At 39.3% G+C, this 20,402-nt stretch overlaps 1 protein-coding gene across 1 annotated transcript; it reads right to left on the bottom strand.

The window, feature by feature from the left end:
* Window positions 1–7,706: 7,706 nt before the first annotated feature.
* On the bottom strand, window positions 7,707–18,408 carry stac3 (SH3 and cysteine rich domain 3). The gene is made up of 13 exons (XM_059561115.1): window positions 18,291–18,408; window positions 15,635–15,696; window positions 15,476–15,554; window positions 15,251–15,407; window positions 14,262–14,359; window positions 14,102–14,162; window positions 13,447–13,544; window positions 13,287–13,353; window positions 11,945–11,991; window positions 11,118–11,209; window positions 10,924–10,975; window positions 8,421–8,558; window positions 7,707–7,992 (listed from the first exon to the last, which is right to left on the bottom strand). Exons 2-13 carry the CDS (start codon window positions 15,649–15,651, stop codon window positions 7,894–7,896), a joined length of 1,005 nt encoding a protein of 334 aa, XP_059417098.1. The 5' UTR covers window positions 15,652–15,696; window positions 18,291–18,408; the 3' UTR covers window positions 7,707–7,893.
* Window positions 18,409–20,402: the final 1,994 nt, after the last annotated feature.

Below are 20,402 nucleotides of genomic sequence, written 5' to 3'. Positions count from 1 at the left end.
ATCAGATATCCATGGCTTCCCCTTAGAATATTTATTTCTGGATTTTATACTCGTCAACGGAAATGATAAATCTAAGGCCTTATTAAAAGACTTTAAGAATAAACTGTATGCACTATTAACATCTTGTGTCACAAGTACCTCATCCCATATGATATTGCCAATGGCAGACTTAAAATGATCAATGTTGTTTCTAGAGAATTTACGATATGTATTTGGCCCATTCTTAGAATGACTAGACATTAATTGGCAGGATTGGATAAACTGAAAGACAGGAAGGTGGTCAGAGACATCACACATCAGGAGGCCTGAAGTGACCTCAAAATTATAAGAATTAAACAGAATATTATCAATCAGAGTAGCAGATGAGGAAGTGATTCTAGATGGTTTAGTAATAAGAGGGAAAAAATTAAAAGAATGGAGTGCATTTAAAAAATCAACTGTATGTGTTAAATCACATTTAAGTAAATTAATATTATAGTCACCGAGTAAAAAACATAATTTGCTTTCTTTGGTTATTAACTCAAGTGTTGATTGAAGTGCATCAATAAATGTATTATGGTCTGAATCTGGTGGTCTATAGATGCATCCGATCAGAATACTCTTACCATTGAATTGCGACTCTTACCATTCCGAGACCAGGTCGCTTTGATCTTTTTAGCCTTTTTCAGTTGCCGCGCTGCATAAGCAATATTCAAATATCGTACTTATATGACCGCCATCAGTTCGTAGCAGTGAATGAAGATGTATCCTATCGATCACAAGTGCAGTATGGAGTACCTCAAGGCTCAGTACTAGGGCCGCTACGCTTTATATGTTACCCTTGGGAGATATCATCAGGAAACATGGTGTTAGCTTTCACTGTTATGCCGATGATACTCAGCTCTATATTTCTTCACAGTCCGGTGAAACACACCAATTTGAAAAACTAATGGATTGCATAGTCGATATAAAAAACTGGATGACGAGTAATTTCTTACTGCTAAATTCTGAAAAAACAGAGGTGTTAATTATAGGACCTAAAAACTCTGCTTGTAATAACCTAGAACACTGTCTAAGACTTGATGGTTGCTCTGTCAATTCTTCGTCATCAGTTAGGAAACTAGGTGTGCTATTTGATCGCAATCTTTCCTTAGAAAGCCACGTTTCTAGCATTTGTAAAACTGCATTTTTCCATCTCAAAAATATATCTAAATTATGGCCTATGCTCTCAATGTCAAATGCAGAAATGTTAATCCATGCATTTATGACCTCAAAGATAGATTATTGTAATGCTTTATTGGGTAGTTGTTCTGCACGCTTAGTAAACAAACTACAGCTAGTCCAAAATGCAGCAGCAAGAGTTCTTACTAGAACCAGGAAGTATGACCATATTAGCCCGGTCCTGTCAACACTGCACTGGCTCCCTATCAAGTATCGCATAGATTTTAAAATATTGCTTATTACTTATAAAGCCCTGAATGGTTTAGCACCTCAGTATTTGAATGAGCTCCTTTTACATTATAATCCTCTACGTCCGTTGCGTTCTCAAAACTCAGGCAATTTGATAATACCTAGAATATCAAAATCAACTGCAGGCGGCAGATCCTTTTCCTATTTGGCGCCCAAACTCTGGAATAACCTACCTAACATTGTTCGGGAGGCAGACACACTCTTGCAGTTTAAATCTAGATTAAAGACCCATCTCTTTAACCTGGCATACACATAACATACTAATATGCTTTTATTATCCAAATCCATTAAAGGATTTTTAGGCTGCATTAATTAGGTAAACCGGAACCGGAAACACTTCCCATAACACCCTATGTACTTGCTACATCATTAGAAGAATGGCATCTATGCTAATATTTGTCTGTTTCTCTCTTGTTCCGAGGTCACCGTGGCCACCAGATCCAGTCTGTGTCCAGATCAGAGGGTCACTGCAGTCACCCGGATCCAGTACGTATCCAGACCAGATGCTGGATCAGCACCTAGAAAGGACCTCTACATCCCTGAAAGACAGTGGAGACCAGGACAACTAGAGCCCCAGATACAGGTCCCCTGTAAAGACCTTGTCTCAGAGGAGCACCAGGACAAGACCACAGGAAACAGATGATTCTTCTGCACAATCTGACTTTGCTGCAGCCTGGAATTGAACTACTGGTTTCGTCTGGTCAGAGGAGAACTGGCCCCCCAACTGAGCCTGGTTTCTCCCAAGGTTTTTTTTTTCCATTCTGTCACCGCTGTCGCCTCTGGCTTGCTTAGTTGGGGACACTTCATCTACAGCAATATCGTTGACTTGATTGCAAATAAATGCACAGACACTATTTAACTGAACAGAGATGACATAAATGAATCCAATGATGAACTGCCTTTAACTATCATTTTTGCATTATTGACACTGTTTTCCTAATGAATGTTGTTCAGTTGCTTTGACGCAATGTATTTTCTTTAAAACGCTATATAAATAAAGGTGACATTGACATTGACCGTGCTGCGGCCGGCAGGGTGCAGAACTCGATGGAATAATCAGTAACTGACGATGAGCCTTGATGGAGTTCAGAGAGTTGATGAGCGCTCATCAACTCTCTGAACTCCGTCAAGGCTCATCGTCAGTTACTGATTATTCCATCGAGTTCTGCACCCTGGCGGCCGCGTGCCAGTGGAACGAGGCAGCGCAGTGGGATCGATTCCTGCATGGGTTATCCGACCGTGTTCAGAAGGAAATCTACCTCCTCGAGCTGCCCCCCACACTCAACGGACTCATAGACTTGGCTCTACGAGTGGACGCACGGATTAACCGCCTGGGTCGCCAGTCCAGTCCTACACGCCCTACCATCTCTCCTGCCAGGGGGCGCTCGAGTCGAGAGAACGCGGTCGGTCCCGTCGACGACCACGAGCCTATGCAGGTGGGTAGAGCTTGGCTGTCCCGGAGGGAGAGGGAACGGCGGAGGACCCAAGGACTGTGTTTATACTGTGGAGGCTCAGCTCATAACATCTACTCATGCCCGGTAAAAGAGCCAGCCCGGTAGTAAACTTGAGGGTACAATCGGGTGGGATCTCCGCTGGGAAGTCCTCATCTACATCATCGACTCTCCTTCCGGTGAAACTGCGGTGGAGGAATCAATATCACGAATGTCACGCCCTTCTGGACTCCGGAGCCGAAGGTAATTTCATTGATTCTTCACTTGCACATCACTTGAACATTCCTGTCCTTCCTGTGTCTCTCCCCATCCATGTCACCGCACTCAACGGCCAGGAACTGCCTCATGTCACTCACCATACAGAACCCATCACACTGCTCACGTCTGGAAACCATCACAAAACCATATCCTTTTTTCTCATGGACTCCCCTGTTGCTCCCATTGTGTTAGGTCACCCCTGGTTAACCAAACATAATCCACGAGTGGAATGGGATTCTAACACTGTCACATTGTGGAGTGGAAGTTGTCATGAGTCTTGTCCCTGTTTCTGTCTTTCAGAAGGAGAACATGGTTTTACCAAACATGCCCGTAGAGTATCTGGACCTGAAGGAGGTGTTCAGTAAGTCCCGTGCTGCTTCTCTCCCTCCGCATCATCCCTACGACTGTGCTATAGATTTAGTGTCAGGTAAGTCTCCGCCTAAGGGCAAGTTATACTCTCTGTCTATTCCTGAGAGGGAGGCCATGGAGAAATACATTTCTGATTCCTTAGCCTCTGGGTTCATCCGCCCTTCCTCTTCTCCAGTGGGGGCGGGATTCTTTTTTGTGGGTAAGAAGGATGGTTCCCTGCGACCTTGCATTGATTACTGAGAGCTGAACAACATCACGATAAAGAACACCTATCCAAAACTGGATTTACGTAATGCTTATCATTTGGTCCGCATCAGGAAGGGGGATGAATGGAAAACTGCCTTTAATACCCCTAGAGGGCACTTTGAATACTTGGTGATGCCGTTCGGGCTCTCCAACTTTTCCAAGCACTCGTTAATGACCTGTTGAGAGATATGGTAGATCAGTTTATATATGTTTACCTGGATGACATACTGATTTTTTCTTCATCTCTCCAGGAACACGTTCAACATGTCAGACGAGTGCTCCAGAGGTTACTCGAGAATGGACTTTTTGTCAAGGCGGAGAAATGCGTATTCCATGCACAATCTGTTCCCTTCCTAGGATATATTGTCTCGTCCGAAGGAATACGTATGGACCCTGACAAAGTTAAGGCTGTGATAGATTGGCCATCCCCAGATTCCCGTAAGGCCCTACAGCGGTTTCTGGGGTTCGCAAATTTCTATCGGTGTTTCATTTACAATTTCAGCCAACTAGCCTCACCTCTGACAGCTTTGACCTCCCCCAGTACTCCGTTCAGTTTGTCGGACGCAGCTGTGTTCGCTAACCTCAAGAGTCGCTTCGTTTCGGCTCCCATCCTTGTGGCCCCTGATCCCACACGGCAGTTCGTGGTGGAGGTCGACGCGTCAGAGGTGGGGGTAGGAGCAGTGTTGTCCCAACGTGCTGCTTCGGACGATAAGGTACATCCTTGCGCGTTTTTCTCTCATCGACTATCTCCTGCTGAACGTAATTATGACATTGGCAATAGAGAGTTGTTGGCTGTCAAATTAGCATTAGAGGAATGGCGTCACTGGCTGGAAGGTTCAGGGGTTCCTTTTATTGTTTGGACCGATCATAAGAATTTAGAGTACATTAGAACTGCCAAAAGACTCAATACCAGGCAGTCTCGGTGGGCACTTTTTTTCTGTCATTTTGAGTTTACTTTATCGTACCGCCCGGGTTCCAAGAATGTCAAACCCGACTCTTTATCACGCCTTTTTGATCCCTCCGCCCGCCCGGTGACTCCTGAGTGTATTTTACCTGAGAAGTTAGTGGTCTCAGCACTCGTATAGGAGGTAAAGTCGAAGGTCAAGACGGCCTTACAAGGGGTAACACATCGCTCTAGATTTTGTTACCGCCCTCCCGCCCTCTAATGGCATGACGGTCGTTTTGACCGTAGTGGACCGGTTCTCGAAGGCGGCACATTTCATTTCCTTGCCCAAATTACCTACAGCCAAGGAGACAGCGGTCACTGTCCTAGATCACGTACTCCTCCCGGTAGACGTGGTTTCTGACAGGGGATCTCAGTTCATACCCAAATTTTGGAAAGAGTTTTGCAAATTGTTAGGAGCGTCAGTTAGCTTGTCTTCGGGTTATCATCCCCAAAGTAACGGACAATCTGAGTGAGCCAACCAAGATTTAGAGAGGACGTTGCGATGTTTGGTAATCCAAGAATCCTTCTTCCTGGAGTCAACAACTCTCTATGGTGGAGTACGCCCACAATTCGTTGCCAGTGTCAGCTACGGGCCTTTCTCCGTTTCAGTGTAGTGTAGGGTACCAGCCACCAGTCTTTCCCAGTCTGGAATCTGAAGTCGCAGTCCCCTCCGCTCACGCGTTTGTCCAGAGATGCCACCGCACCTGGACCAGAGCCCGCGAGACTCTGCTCCGGGTGAGGGAGCGCACTAAGGCCAAGGCTGATCGCCACCGGTCAAAGCCTCCTGTTTACGTCGTGGGTCAAAAGGTGTGGCTTTCTACTAGTAACATTCCTCTGCGTTCCGTTTCTAATAAATTAGCTCCCAAATTTATCGGCCCGTTTACTATCACCAAGATCATTAGTCCGGTGACAGTCCACCTAAAACTACCATCTGCGTACAAGAGGATACGCCCGCCTTTCATGTGTCCAAAATTAAACCCGTGTTTTATGCATGTATTAATCCGCCTACTCCGGTTCCCCCGCCGCTGCGTCTTGTAGATGGGGAACCGACTTATTCGGTCAATCGTATTCTGGACTCGAGACGGAGGGGACGAGGATTCCAGTACCTGGTGGACTGGGAAGGTTACGGTCCGGAGGAGAGGAGTTGGGTACCTGCTAGGGACATATTGGATCACTCCCTTATTGATGACTACAATCAGCAGGTAGGCCCTTCTGGGAACTCCTAGAGGAGTTCTTAGAGGGGGGGGTACTGTCAAGGTTGGTAAACCGTGATCTCGGGGTGTTTGCACTTTGTGGTGAAGTTTGTGTGTTTTGCGTCTGCACTAATTGTCATCAGCAACAGCTGTCACTCATTACTCATCCCCATATATTGGCTTGTCTCATGTCTTGTGTTTGTGAGATCGTGTTTAATGTCGTGTACCCTGTTTGTTGGCTTCAGTGTTGTCTGCGTTGAATGTCTGTGTTTTCCCAGAACCTCATCCACTCTACGCACTTCCACTCAGCCACAAACACTTACCTTCGGCTCTATTCCCCACAGTTCCTGTGCCATCCTCTCCTGCTGCCTTCTCACCGTCATCATCCGGATTCCTCACCTTCTCACCACCATCATCCGGATTCCTCACCTCCTCACTACCATCTCGGAGTGTCGTCTTCTCAGCCTCATTGTCCCTTGTGTTTATTTGTTTATTCATTTTCATTAAAACTGTTAACTCGCGTTTGTTACCAGCCTTTCCTTCACCCCACCGTCACACTCTCTCTCTTCCACTTCCACTATTTTTATTTTTTTAATCTAACTGTATTTATTTTTTGACTCATCAATTGTATTTTAGGTTTTTATTGACAGGAAATATACATTGTCATTATGAGAAATGAAAACTTAATATTTTCTTTCTTACTACATTTTGGGGCATATTTTATGGGCACTCATATAATAACTAAATGGCTAATCAGGTTGTATCTTTTTTTTAATCATTTTTACCACTTGCAAGGAAAATCATTTCTACATCTACTATAATACACAACTGTAATTTCTATTTATTTATTTTTTGAGAGCTAGAATAGATTTGTTTTTATGTTCTTTAACATCACATGACATCTATGATTGTGTCCAGTAGAGCACCTGTCACTTAGATGAATGGGAAGGATAATGAATAGACACTGCACTGTACGCCTCCTGGATCCACACTCCTAAAACACTGGTTCACAAACTGAACAAGGACATGCCTATAATTTGACAAATTCAGCCATTTAGCTTGTGCCAAGTATATTTACAGAATTTGAATCAATGATCCCATTTGGCCTTTAGGGGGACCTTAAATGTGTTATAAGCAGTTTCACCCATTATGCCAATTTCTTCCAGACATTTAGACCAGTGAAAGAACACAATTCCAGGTAAATGTGTACTTCAATATTTGCTGCTTTAGGAGGGTCATTTAACACCTAATCAAAGGTGTTCAGCAGGGCTCAGCACTCAAGTTCTTTCACATCTCCATAAAGCATTTCATGATTGACTCACTTTGTTTAGAGGAACTAATGCTAATGCAGGGAAGTCTGTTGCCCCAGCTGTTCCGACAAGCTCACAATTCTCGTGAAGGTCATTGTATGGTGAGCATTGAGATTGCCCTCAAAGAAATTACTAAAACTGTCAAGAATATTCATCAGAAGGAGCAACAGAAGCAGATCATTGTGTTGGGTCATTTAATCACATAACCTATGACAGTAGTTTTCAACTCTGTTTTAAGTAGAAATGTACAATTTTAGCTGTTGAGCTCCAGGAACAGGGTTGAAAACCACTGACATCTGAGATTAGCCAGACTCCATGATTTGTTTTTGCTTGCTTACTGTGATCAATGTAAGTATCGCCACAATTCAGATCAGTGATTGTAGCTCAGTTGGGATAAGACTAACATTCTTGCAGTGTAAATTAATGTATTATGTTCCTCAATGGGTGAGCAACTTTATTTTGACTTTCTGAGTAAAGATCTTTTGTATTCATAAATAGTGCTTGGTGAGTATTAACTTTAGACCCTGTGTACAAGCACACACATTCGTATTTCTGCCAAAGTGACAGTGAGGTCAGATAATGTTGTCTTTCTTGTCATGTCTTGTCTATTTGTTCCTCTTTCTCCGTCCATTCTTCTGCTTTACTTGTTTTCTTCAGGATTAAATCTTCGTTCAGAGCTCATGTAGCAGGTCGGCAGGGAAGAAGCCCAGTTTGCGGCCAGTGCTGACCTTCAGATATCCATTCACCTCCTCTCCTTTCTTCACCACAATCTACAGGACACAGTTATACATGCTGAGATCTGAACAATCAATCAGTAATCAGCCAATAAACTGCCTCTGAATACATTTTGATTTGCTCCTTCACATTTACTCAGGTACAAACATTAATTATCTGCACTAATGAGAAGATGATAACAGTCTTACAGTACAGTTAGTGTGTATTACATTATGCTATTATATATTTTAAGCCTAGAATGTTTCAGCCTTCCTCCTGGGCATTTCCTGCTATTTTTGCCACATTTTGAACAGAATCGCATGAAACAACTTGAAAGAACTCCGATGTTAAGATTTCCATATTTAAATTTACAGTTAAAGTATTGTACAGAAAATGGTAGAAAAAAATGTGTTCACCTTCTCAAAAATAAATGAGAAGGTGAACAAAAGCTCATCTCTCTTTAGTCACAGAGACACACACTGACCTGATCTTTCTTCAGGGTAATCTGGCCCATCTCTCTGTTTCCAACAAAGGAGCGTGTCACTTTATACACCCTCTCACCGGCTCGCACCCTGATGATGTAATTCATGGGCAAGTATCCTGTCTTCTCCCCAATCTTACCCTAGAACACACACACACACACACACACACACACACAGATGAAAGCATATCTGGTCTAGTGTGTTTACTTTGAAGGTACAGTGTATTTTCCTCTATTCTCTGTTCAGTCTCAGTTTTAGGTGTAAACACTTTAAGAATAAGTTATTATTATATTTTTAGCAACTATTTAATAATTGTAAACTAAATGACCTATTAATCTCCCTTTTGCTTTATTCTGCACTATTCTGACCATATAACATAAAGCACAATATTCACCTTGTGTGCAAAAATCATTTCCTTTACATGGAGCCTAATCATTCAGTCCTATCAGTCCTCATCACAAACACGTATATAAGCTGTGCTTCTCTGTGTTTCACCCTGCTCACTCTCCGAGTGACCCACAGCAAGCCCTTCAATGATTCAATGATGAGAATCCCAAGGTATCATTTTAAACTCGTTGCCAAAAGTGAATAGGCCAGTTAAAGCATTAATGTAATATATCTAAGATCTGGCAAGCTCATCCAGCATTCATATAATTGATGCACGCATACACCTGTTCAGAAGCATTTCTGTATGCCTGGCCTTCTTGCTTAGTCATAATCATTTTGGCGCCATTTGCTGGACATTTAATTTCTAAAATGCAATGCGTACTGTTGCATGTGATGGGAAACATGCAAGAAATCAATGTGATATCATTATCACAGGAGGTGCATGTTTTTAGCATGAAAACCTAATATATGGTAATTTTATACATGCATTATATGTAGGGGTGCACATAATTTTTTCAGCCTGGTTCTCATAAGAGAACCTGGAGATTTGGTTTGGTCCTCACACTGCATATAGTGTGACCCATTAAATATAATTATAAAAAATGAATTAATAATAGTTATAATATTATTGCACTTTATTGATTTCATTTTTTTTTAAACAAAATAATAGTAAATAAACTAAATAATAGTGTGTGATAATATTATTAAAAATAAAAGGCAGTCCTAGTTTTAAATACAAATAAATGTATTTTATAGTAAACTTAAAAATAAAATGATAATATTTACTACTACTTTCTTTGTTTGCCTCTTTAAGAAGAATCGCTTTATGTATTCCCCAATTTTAAGTTGCTTTGGATAAAAACGTCTAAAAATAAATAAATAAAAGCGTTTTCATCATATTCAAACTTAAAATCAGCAGGCTTTTATTTTGGCAGGTTGCCGGCAAGTCAGATTAAAGAGCATCAGTGGATGAATGTCACAGTTTTGCATTGTGCTTTCAAAACGGCATGGGATAGCCTAGATTTATGCTTTCAGGTTGAAAATAAAACTTATATAGTACAGTTTGTGATCTAAAATGGTAATTGTGTATTAACAACTGTCAACCATGTCGGTACGCAAATGCCCTGTCAGAACATATTTATATAACGCACCTTTATTTTGGTCGCGCTAGCGGACCTGCGGACCACTTATGTGCACCCCTGATTATATGATCAGATGTGTGTTAAAAATCCAACTTTATATCAGAAAATCTCAAGCCAACCAGAATATGGATTACAACCATTATCTCATCCTTGTATTCTTTTCTACCCTCTTTCCTGTTTGCTTGGAAGCTGCAAAACATCGTTTTATCCTCTCTATTGTATTTGTGTGACACAATGAAATGAACCAATGATATTTCAGCTCTGCATGTGTCATTGATAAATATTGTAATCCTTTGTGGCGAGGAGACTTCTGTTGAGATCTCTCCCAGTCATCCCGTTGCTAATAAATGTATGAAAGAAAGAACACTTTACGTTTTCTTCTACCATGTAAAAAATATTCCGTAAAATATATGGTAAAAAACCGGCAGCTGTGGTTGCCAGAATTATACTGTAAAAAATACGGTAACACCGTTTTAGGTTTAACAGTTTTATACCGTAAAAAATATGATAACATACCGTATTAACCGTTAATACTGTAATTTAACTGATATAATATTAATATACCAACTTATTGAAGTACTGAAATCTGTTGTGTATCTTTGTAATACACTGTTATCCACCAACAGCAGGTGCTATATATATGGTGCACAGTGTGATTCACACAAGCACTAAACACCATCATGGTGAGACTCATTAAACTGAAATTTGCAATAAACATTAATTTAACAACATTATATGTAACATACAACCCTAATTAACATAACAGATAAGTTATTCCGTTATTTCAAAGAAAAAACATCAAATTCAAACAAAATTTGAAATGCAACGCAGAGAATTCTGGGAACGTCAGGTTACGTTTTTTCCCAGGAAATTTTACAGGAAATTACTACTATACTACTATAGCATTTTTACAGTTTTTTACCGTTAAAATCACAGTAATTTTTTACAGTGTAGTATTGCAGCAGGAGGAACTCACCCTCCACCACTCCTCATTGGAGTCATCCAGCACTGTGATGCGATCTCCTGGACTGAAACACAAACACACACATACACACTTAGTACACCTGACCACATTCACAAGTGACACAAATATATAACGTATGATGCTTATGACTATGCATGAGTGCTATGGCTAAACTGAAATGTTAAGAAATATGTGAACAGACTCACTGGAAGTCCAGGTCATCTTTCTCGATGGCTTTAAAGCGATACAAAGCCATATAATAGTGAGACTGACTGAATGTCTGCTGCTGCTTCTTGTTCTGCAAACATCAACAGTCAGTTAGAGGAGTTTATTTGCCTGTTACAGCCAGCACCAGATTCAGATGCAGTTGCAACGTTAAAACATGTTAACACGTTACGTAACTACTTAACTGTTGATTTCATGTTTTAAGTAGTTCTGCTTCTTAACCATGTAGGCTATCTAAGGCTGATGATACACGGAACAAATTTTTGAGCAATTTTTATTTTTTGAGCAGTGCTGCAGATGGTAATGAGTACCAAAATGTTCTTTCTGCCCAGACTTGTGGTCTCTAGATTTTTACACTCAAACACTTCATCACCTACTAGGCAGAAGTCTTAAATAGCACATATCTCCACAGCAAACCACACATTTTGTGGTACCTTTGATACCCACAGCACATGCTGTAGGACGAGTTCAGCACTGAAGTGCTGTGTTTAGGGGTATGTTTAAACCCTCGACTCGTCACTATGAACAGTAGGTGATAGTGATGATATGAGGCTTAGCAAGTTCCACTACTCACAGCCAAAAACTACCCAAGTTACAACAAGCGTAAAAATAACATGACAAACTGTATCACACACACACACTTAAACTCATTATGAAATAATAATATTCAATATTATGGACACAATCAGGGTTGGAACAAGAAAGTTTATAAAGGCTGCATGAAGTTGACAGACCAGTCCATGCAACTTTTAAATGCAAACGTTTGTTGATTTGCCACAGCATGAAGACTAGTGCAAAAGCCTTTTACCTTGTCATCTGCTGCAGTTTTGTCTTTCTTGTCTCCATCTTGCTTTCCTAAAGGATAAAGTGTGCCCATTCAAAATATATTTTTGGAATTAATGAATATAAAAAGCCAGTATAATTTTGATTAAAATGCAAACTATCTTATTTCTTCCTCTCAAAATACCCGAATTAACAGGCCACCATCACATTGTTAGGTGAAAGAGATCAATAAGCAGTTAAGCCTGTGATTATATATATTGGCTCAATAGGCGGAGGGTTCTCTTTCGTACACATACTTGTTGATGGCACAATGAGAACACATCGGTGGTCACATGCTCTGAAGTCCTACAGAATCACAACAGTTTTCTGGTACAGTTCAAAGGTACACAATGCCCATAAGTAAATGCCATCATAGCCTACTGAGCGCAGGCTTTACATCATCATGTCAGATTCTTCAGTGCCCAGATTGTCTCAGCCCATTATTTCTGTGACTAACTGGAAGAGTCTGTGACGATATGCTCAAGCATATATGTTGCCTGTTTGGAAGTTTGTTGCACCAGGGCTGCATTGGGGGGATCTGATTGCCCACACTGCAAACTTAGAAATGCTTCTGTGCACTTTTGTTAGCAACACTCTACAAAAGCAGTGCTGAAAGATGAGCATGTGGGCATCAAGCTCTCCAGACTCTCATGCTGAGTTCACTTGAAGGTCCCTGTTTCACACCCCTGAAACAGATTCTGTGTTTTCCTATAGGCTTGAACACAAAGAGCTGAATGGTATGTCTATGATGGATTTAGAATCTGTGGAGTTCACTGGAGGACTGACTGAAGCCTGACTTTAACCTCACAGTTATGCTTTCAAAGCTGCTTGGGATCATCTCCCATGCATTGAAAAATGACACTTGGACTGGATGATGTAGACCCTGATTGAGGATTAAAAATCCATTTTAGATTATTGTTTTCTCCTTTCACACCTTTCTGGTTGCTTGCCTTCTCCTTGGATTTCCATCAAGAGGTGTCAAGATGAGGACAGAGAAGAAGCCAATTGTGTCCTCTCTAAACCATCAGTCATGGCCCATTCTAACACTGGCATCAAATATATTTTTCAGTAATTCTGGAGGAAATTTGGCAGAGTTAAAGTAGATTTGATTGGTTTACTGGTTTGCAGACACTAGAGAAGAGGAGAGAGTAATTTTCAAGCTAAAGTAAAAATACTCGATGAGAAATCTGCATGGGGACATTTTTCACCTCACACACCCCTCACTTGAAACACCCAATCTTATGGTTTCCTAATGAGATGACTGAATTTCACCTGTGGAATTTTGCCACAAAGAGAACAAACAATGAGTAACGTCTGCTGTAACTTGCCTTCACCAGCCTCTTCAACCTCCTTCGGTTGTTGAGCTTCCTCCTCCTCCATCATCATCATCAACAACTTAGAAAAGATTAATGTACATGATATTCATCATAATAGTATGAGCTCAAAAACATGTCCGATAATTCCTGACAGCAGAACGTGATCACTTACGTTCTTTTTGTCCTCGGAGCCTTTCTTCCTCTCTTTATTGGCCATGATCACACCCACTCTCAGTGTTTCAAACACTGGGTCACTGCGGTTCTGCTGACCTATGCACATGCAGTTTCAATTTTTCAAGTATTTTATTGTATTCAGTTTGCTTTTTACATGTTTTATCATTCAGTCTTTTTAACAGCATTTTATTCTTCAAAAATCTTCAAACATTGTAAAATTTAGACATTATTTAATCAGAACTAGGCTCAGCATACACAACAGCCATGAACAAGACCTCACAAGGAACATAGGAAACACAAGTGCAATATATACACTCAGAGTAAAAAGACTAACAAGAAACAGGTGCACACAATCAGAAGTAACAAAGGGAAATCTGAGCAGAAACCAGAACTACACATGAAAATATGCCGTATACATTGGCATAAAATATACTTGATCACCACACTTTAGTTTAAGACCCACTTCTCAATATTAACTGTGACCTTGCATCAAAAAATTTACTACTTATTAATATTTAGTAAGGTAGTTGTTAAATTTAGGTATGGGGTCAGATTAAGGGGTATGAAATATGGTCATGCATTTAATGTGTTCTTTAAGTACTAATGAAAAGCTAATATGCTACTAATATGCATGCTAAATACATCATACTCACCAGGGTTATTGATTTCTTGATCATAGAGAGGAGAGCTGTATGCCCGTCTAAATCCAGGAGGCTGACAAGGAAGATATTAATAAAAACAATGAAACTGACTGTGACTGTACTGTCATCATATGATATATTATAATAGAATGCATATAGAATGTTGTCTCACTATTTTGCCAAAGCATCTCTGGAACTGCACATATGATTGGCACGAGTGGTGAATGTTGGTCTTGCAGTTTTTACAGCGCAAGGCAAATTTATTATTGACTGAAAGTAGAAAAGAAATCAGTTATTATATAAAATTACTGCATGGATACTGCCAATCCAAACTGTATGATAATTCTAAATCAATCACAGTAGTGGTCCTGACAGTACTAGGTGCAATTTTAGTACTGGACTGCCTTTTTCAGGAACCAAATTATCTCCAGGGTCTAACCAGCACAACTGGTACTACCCATGATTGGCCAGATGCGTTTGAAAACGCCCTCACCTACCATGATTTAAACGCCATGTAACATACTGTAAACATTGTGTCAACTTATGTCACAAGTATCATGAATAGTGATAGATGGACTGACGCAGAAGTGCAGGCACTTGCAGCAAATGTAGCACTGCCACTTGTCATTGGAGATCCTTAGTCCTCCTTTTGCCTTCTTTTAATCACGTTACGTGTACGTCAACATTCCATGTCCCTTATTGTGAAACCCGCGAGACACAAAAAACACAGCTCCGATCACAGTGTCCTCCATCCTCCTGTTGTTAATGTTGTTCTTCTTTGTTTCCATTGTTAAAAGCTGTGCACAAATGACGTCGCTGTTGACTGGCTTACGTCACTTCCTAGTACACATGGTCGGTGCGAATGCAACCTTTTAAATGGTACTGGGAAATAGTTACCAGAGCGCAAAATCATACCAGTACTTTAGGACTTTACATTTAGTTCTGGAACCAAAGCAGTGTGAAAAGGCCTTAATGTAATCATGTTAATGCACAGGTCTTTAAAGCTATACTGAGGGTTTACTGACTACAGTGTCAGCAGAAAATTCAGTACAAAAAATATTCTCTATAGGGAAGACACACAACCACACATTAAACTGCTTCTTGCTGTTGGGGAGTGTTTAGATTTTATTGATTTTATGTTAGTGTGAAATCTGAACTTACGGACAATCATTCGTGCACAGACGTCACAAAACTTGGGTTTCTTGCAGTAGTGGTCCTTAAATTTGTGTGGCCTGTCATTGATCTGAATTACAGGCTCAGGGGTTGGAGGAGGAGGGGCCTCTTCTTCCTCAACCTCTTCATCATACACAAAATAAACCTAAGGAGGACAGAAAGTGAGCTTTGTGTACATGATACCAACACAAGGAGAGAGACTGACATACGCACAGTGTTGTCGTCCTCCTTTACAACATTGTCTGGAGCAGGAGGATTATCATGAATATCCAGAGAATCTTTATCCTCGAGTCTGAAACACAATCAGCATTTGGATAGTTGTGCACTTACATAATGTTCTAGATATACAATATAATCTGTGGAGACACTCACTGGTCATATTGAGCCATAAATACAGCTTCTTCAGCCTACAGTCAGTCAGGAGAATTCAGCACCTGCACAACCATGACATGTAAACTGATCTGGTGTTCATCCAGATCTCCAACCCTGCTTCTGGAGAGCTACTGTCCTGCAGATTTCATGTCCAAACCCAATCACACACATGGGAACAAGGCAATAAAGGTGTTCAGAGTTGCTTGGTAATTACCGACAGCTGTGTTGAAGCAGGTTGGAACTGAAGTCTGCAGGACTGTAGCTCTCCAGGAGAAGTGTTTAAGATCCTTGAATTAAAGGGGTTACACTTTTACTAAGTAACTAACTAAATAGTGTTTATTCAAGTATAAATCATCTTTTCATTAATGTATGCTTCAGAAATATAGTTTTTTTTACACATATATTGGTTTCTGTTAGTACTCCAGCATATGTTTTACATACTATCTTATAAACTTACATATTCATGTTCATAGTAACAAGTCAGCTTTGTGGTTGAAGAGCTTTGGCCATTCATTAATGAATCAGCTGATTTGAGTGAACTGGTTGAATCAATGATTCATGTATCATTTCACATTTCTATATTCAAAATGTTAAATTTAAAACATGAATCGTAATCGTAATGTAAATACATATAAATGTGTCTTCAGATGCAGCTTCTGTGCACCTCTGCAGTGCAAACATGCAGCTTTATTTCCTATGAATAATTATCAGAGGGCTGTCTCATAATTATGTTTGCTTTTTTCTGTTTGAGAATAGGAACCTAGTACCTTATAAAGTATACAAATCATTTGTGCCTCCATTTTAAACACTTCCTCCAGCTTCATGAGGCAACTCTCACTAAACTGTTAAATCCAGCCACAACTGAAGTCTATGAAATTAAAAGTCTAGCATGAGTATATCTGTTAATGTCTCTCTCACTGAACCCAGACTCATTATTGTTGGTGTCTGAATCCAAATGAAACATTCTGGGGTGAACTTACTCTTTAATTAAACACCTGCCTGTAATTCAAAAGTCAATCTGAACACTGTTATTAGCTTGTTCGGGGTGGTTTGGTGAAATGAAGGAGCAGTGGCCCTCCAGGAGCAGGATTGACCACCCCGGGTTACACCTAAACACAGCAGGTCACCGGCGCTGCTTTAGGTTATATTAGATATGCATCAGATGAACCGAAGCACTTCTGAAGACCTCTTTAAAGACTGATACTGTAATTTGTAAAAAGTCAACTGGCTGCTGAATGTTTCATTAGGTTACATTGCTAATATGTAACATTCCTAAATATTTTCAGTCTGTTATTTAGGTTTAATTGCTTGTGGTCTGTTGAGCATTCATTTTGTTTATTAGAGACCTTTATTCTGATGAGAAATGATAAAAGCATTTTGCTCATTGCATGTTTTTATACAAAATAGCAGCACAATTTTCTGTAATACTATGTAATTTCATTGTTCATATTTGAATCATGAACCTCTTATCATATTATCTTATATTTAACTAAATTGTAAAATTACCGTATAAGGGTAAGTTTTACGGCCTAAAATGCCATAATAAGCAGAATGCAGAAGCACTTGTACAAGTCGATTGTTGAGTCCAAATATCAGGAGATCCTCTGAGTTTGAGTGTGTGTGTGTGTGTGTGTGTGTGTGAGGGATGGTGTGAAAAAGGAGGACATTAAAGCAACTTGTAGTATTGATTATTGTAAATAAAATTCTTATTTAGGTCGTGACTGTCAGTTGTTGAAAATCTGCTGTAAAAGGGCGAGCTGTTAAAGGTTAGTTTGTGAATTGCTCGACATGGACACATCACCAGAGTTCAGGGTACAGGCTAGTTTAACATTGAAATTATGCAAATTAGCACTTTGTGCCTTTTTTTATGTTGCCATAAAACATTTACATTTAAATTTAAGTGTGATTTGCATGAAACTTTATCATTTTAAGTTCCTCTTAAAATTTTAACACATTTTCCCCTTATATTTTTTTCTTTTTGTTTATAGCAATGTTGTCACCCCAAGTTTATCAGGGAAATCAAAGTAAAGTTAAACCAATCATACAGTTAATAAGCGACTGAAGACAAATATAGATTCATTGAAAATCCTGCTGTGCAGATTTGGCAATGTGTATCTGATGTTAATAAAGTCTAGCTTAATTTTGACAAAGTACCATTTTTTTGTACAAATTGTTGAACTGTGTTGTTATTACAACATATATACAACATATATTCATATTAAATTTATTTCAAGTACAGCAGATTGCAGAAGTTTCTGTATCATTACATAAAGAAACATTAAATATTTGCATCAGCTTAACCATTTAATCTGTCTCCCTCTCTCATAGACACACACACATACACATACTGTATAATATATATATGTACTTTATACTGTACTGTAGTTTCTATCCCTTCTCCTAACCTTACACATAAACCAACCCCTCACACAAAGCTACTGTCATTTTTAGATTTTAAAATCACTTCATTCATATATGATTTATACGCTGTTTTCCTCATGGGGACCCATAAGGTGAACATTTACTGGTATTACTATACTTGTGGAGACAACTGGTCCTCATATATGGAATATCAAGTACACACACACACAGTTTCTATTTCTATCAATAGAAGTGAATCATGTGAGCTAAACTATAATAAATATACTGTTCATACCTGTTAATGATGTTTTGCCTTATGATGTTTCCTATAATCCAATGTCTCCAGTGAGTTGCTGTCCTACAGCAAGTTAGTCTTAACTCATTAATAAGCAGACTGGTTTGAGCTGAGGAACTAACACTTGTATGTGTACATGTGTATCTGTGTCACTCTGAGTGTTTTAAACAGATGGTAGATGACGAACAGTAATAAGACCCCCTCTCTCTGTCCATTTGACAGACATGCACACATGCAGTCAGTTCTAGTCACTCACAGATTCACTGCAGGCCTGTCAGATCATTACTACAGAAAATGTTTAACTAAAAACTGTTCATTGTGAATGCTCACAAACTCATTAACAACATGGTCTTTTTTAAAACCTTTGGTATTTTTTCCAACTTACTTTCACAAAGTTGTGTTGAAAGTTCAGCTTTACAGTGATAACTGCTTACTAGAACTCGCTCTTTCTTTAGTTTCGCCCTTATATTCAGTGAGTTGCTCATGTTAAACTTGTCTTTTTTGGAACAAATCTTATTTTAACAAGTGTTACGTTGTAATGGATACAATCATTTGAAGCATCAAGACGCTTTCAAAAGGTGATATACCTTATTATATCCAGACTATAAACTGTTATCTTGCTATTTCTGTGATTATTTGAATGTTTGTAATACAGATACAGTGATGAAGACATGAAGCGTCTACAGAGTATATTAACTGGTCAGCAGCAGCGTGAATACAGATTCAGGAGCTGTGTCTGAAATCGCGCACTCGTTCACTGTTCCCTATGTAGTGTATGGCAGTGAGTGCACAATATCAGAAAGGAGTGAACAAAATAAAGTGCACGAATTAGCACTCTGACGTATACACTGCATGTCAAAGCTGGAGCAGTCGCAGAAACTTCTTCTTCATATATGAACATTTATATTATTTTAGAAAATAATGTTAATAACAACAACACTCACATTGACCTTATATTGTAATTAGGCTATCTCTGTGTGGTTTCAAAGATGGCTGCTTATGTTCCTAATAATTGAATACTATTAAAATACTGGCAACAAAAATAAACATATTACACATAATTAATATATTTTTAAATATTAATAATCCATGAAATAACTGTTAAAGCAGAAATAAGAAAGCATCTCTCAAAAACTGTCTTGCTCCAGCTCTCTGTTCCAGCTCGTCTGTCCTCTCTGCATTGGATTATGGGAAATAGTGCTTCAGTGAGTGTGCATTGGTTGTACATTCGAAATCAGAGAGGATTGTGGGTAAAAAGTAGTGAAGGAATGTAGGGAATGAACTCAGCGGAAGCTGAAGCTAGATGGTGCTTGTTTAAAGTGTATTTTAGGCTTAATACCCAGCCATCTTAAGACCTCCTGAGCCTGGTAGGACCCAGCATCACAAAGATGGAGACAAATTACAGGGAGACTATATCCACTGCACAGCAGCGCTGTTTTTCCCTTCGGATCTATCTATCTATCTATCTATCTATCTATCTATCTATCTATCTATCTATCTATCTATCTATCTATCTATCTATCTATCTATCTATCTATCTAATTCTCAACACTGTACAGAAATTATTAGTTATTATTAATTATTATTCTCTATGCCAAAAATAACCATTTGGTTCTTACATTGCCATTTCAGATATCTAGCCACTGGGGACTCCTACCATACCATAGCTTTTAATCATAAAACTGGGCATGCCACTTCTGCAGGCTTTGTACAGAGTGTGAGCAGGTCCATCTGGGATTGTCCTCATTTCTTAATAAATTAAACATTATAAACTAACATACACATATAATTAAGATTGACATTTAACTGAAATGGTGAAAAATAAACCTTTGGAAAGAGTGTTTTGATTTGTATTTCAATTATGCAGGTCCTGAAGGTCCTGTAGAAGCTTTATTCTGACATATTCTAATATTTCCATAAAACAAACAGTATTATTGCAATTTTGATTGTCCATAAGGAGATTAAAATCACCAGTTAAAACAACAGCTGAACAAATTACACTGACAAGTGTCAAAAGCTAAAAATAATTCAGAGATAAATGCAGTGTTTCCTTTGGAGACAGGTAAATATTTAAGACAAGAATTGGTGAATAAAAGCAAGGTAGTGTAACTT

Source organism: Carassius carassius, chromosome 11 (genome assembly GCF_963082965.1).
Source record: "Carassius carassius chromosome 11, fCarCar2.1, whole genome shotgun sequence".
Taxonomy (NCBI): domain Eukaryota; kingdom Metazoa; phylum Chordata; class Actinopteri; order Cypriniformes; family Cyprinidae; genus Carassius; species Carassius carassius.
This window is presented reverse-complemented; position numbering and strand designations above follow the sequence as displayed.

Coding starts and splice junctions, on each gene's coding strand:
- stac3 (XM_059561115.1), bottom strand. Junction 14,360..15,250: donor CTGTGCACGAATGATTGTCC/GTAAGTTCAGAT, acceptor TTCTACTTTCAG/TCAATAATAAATTTGCCTTG. Junction 8,559..10,923: donor CCAATGAGGAGTGGTGGAGG/GTGAGTTCCTCC, acceptor TGTGTGTTCTAG/GGTAAGATTGGGGAGAAGAC.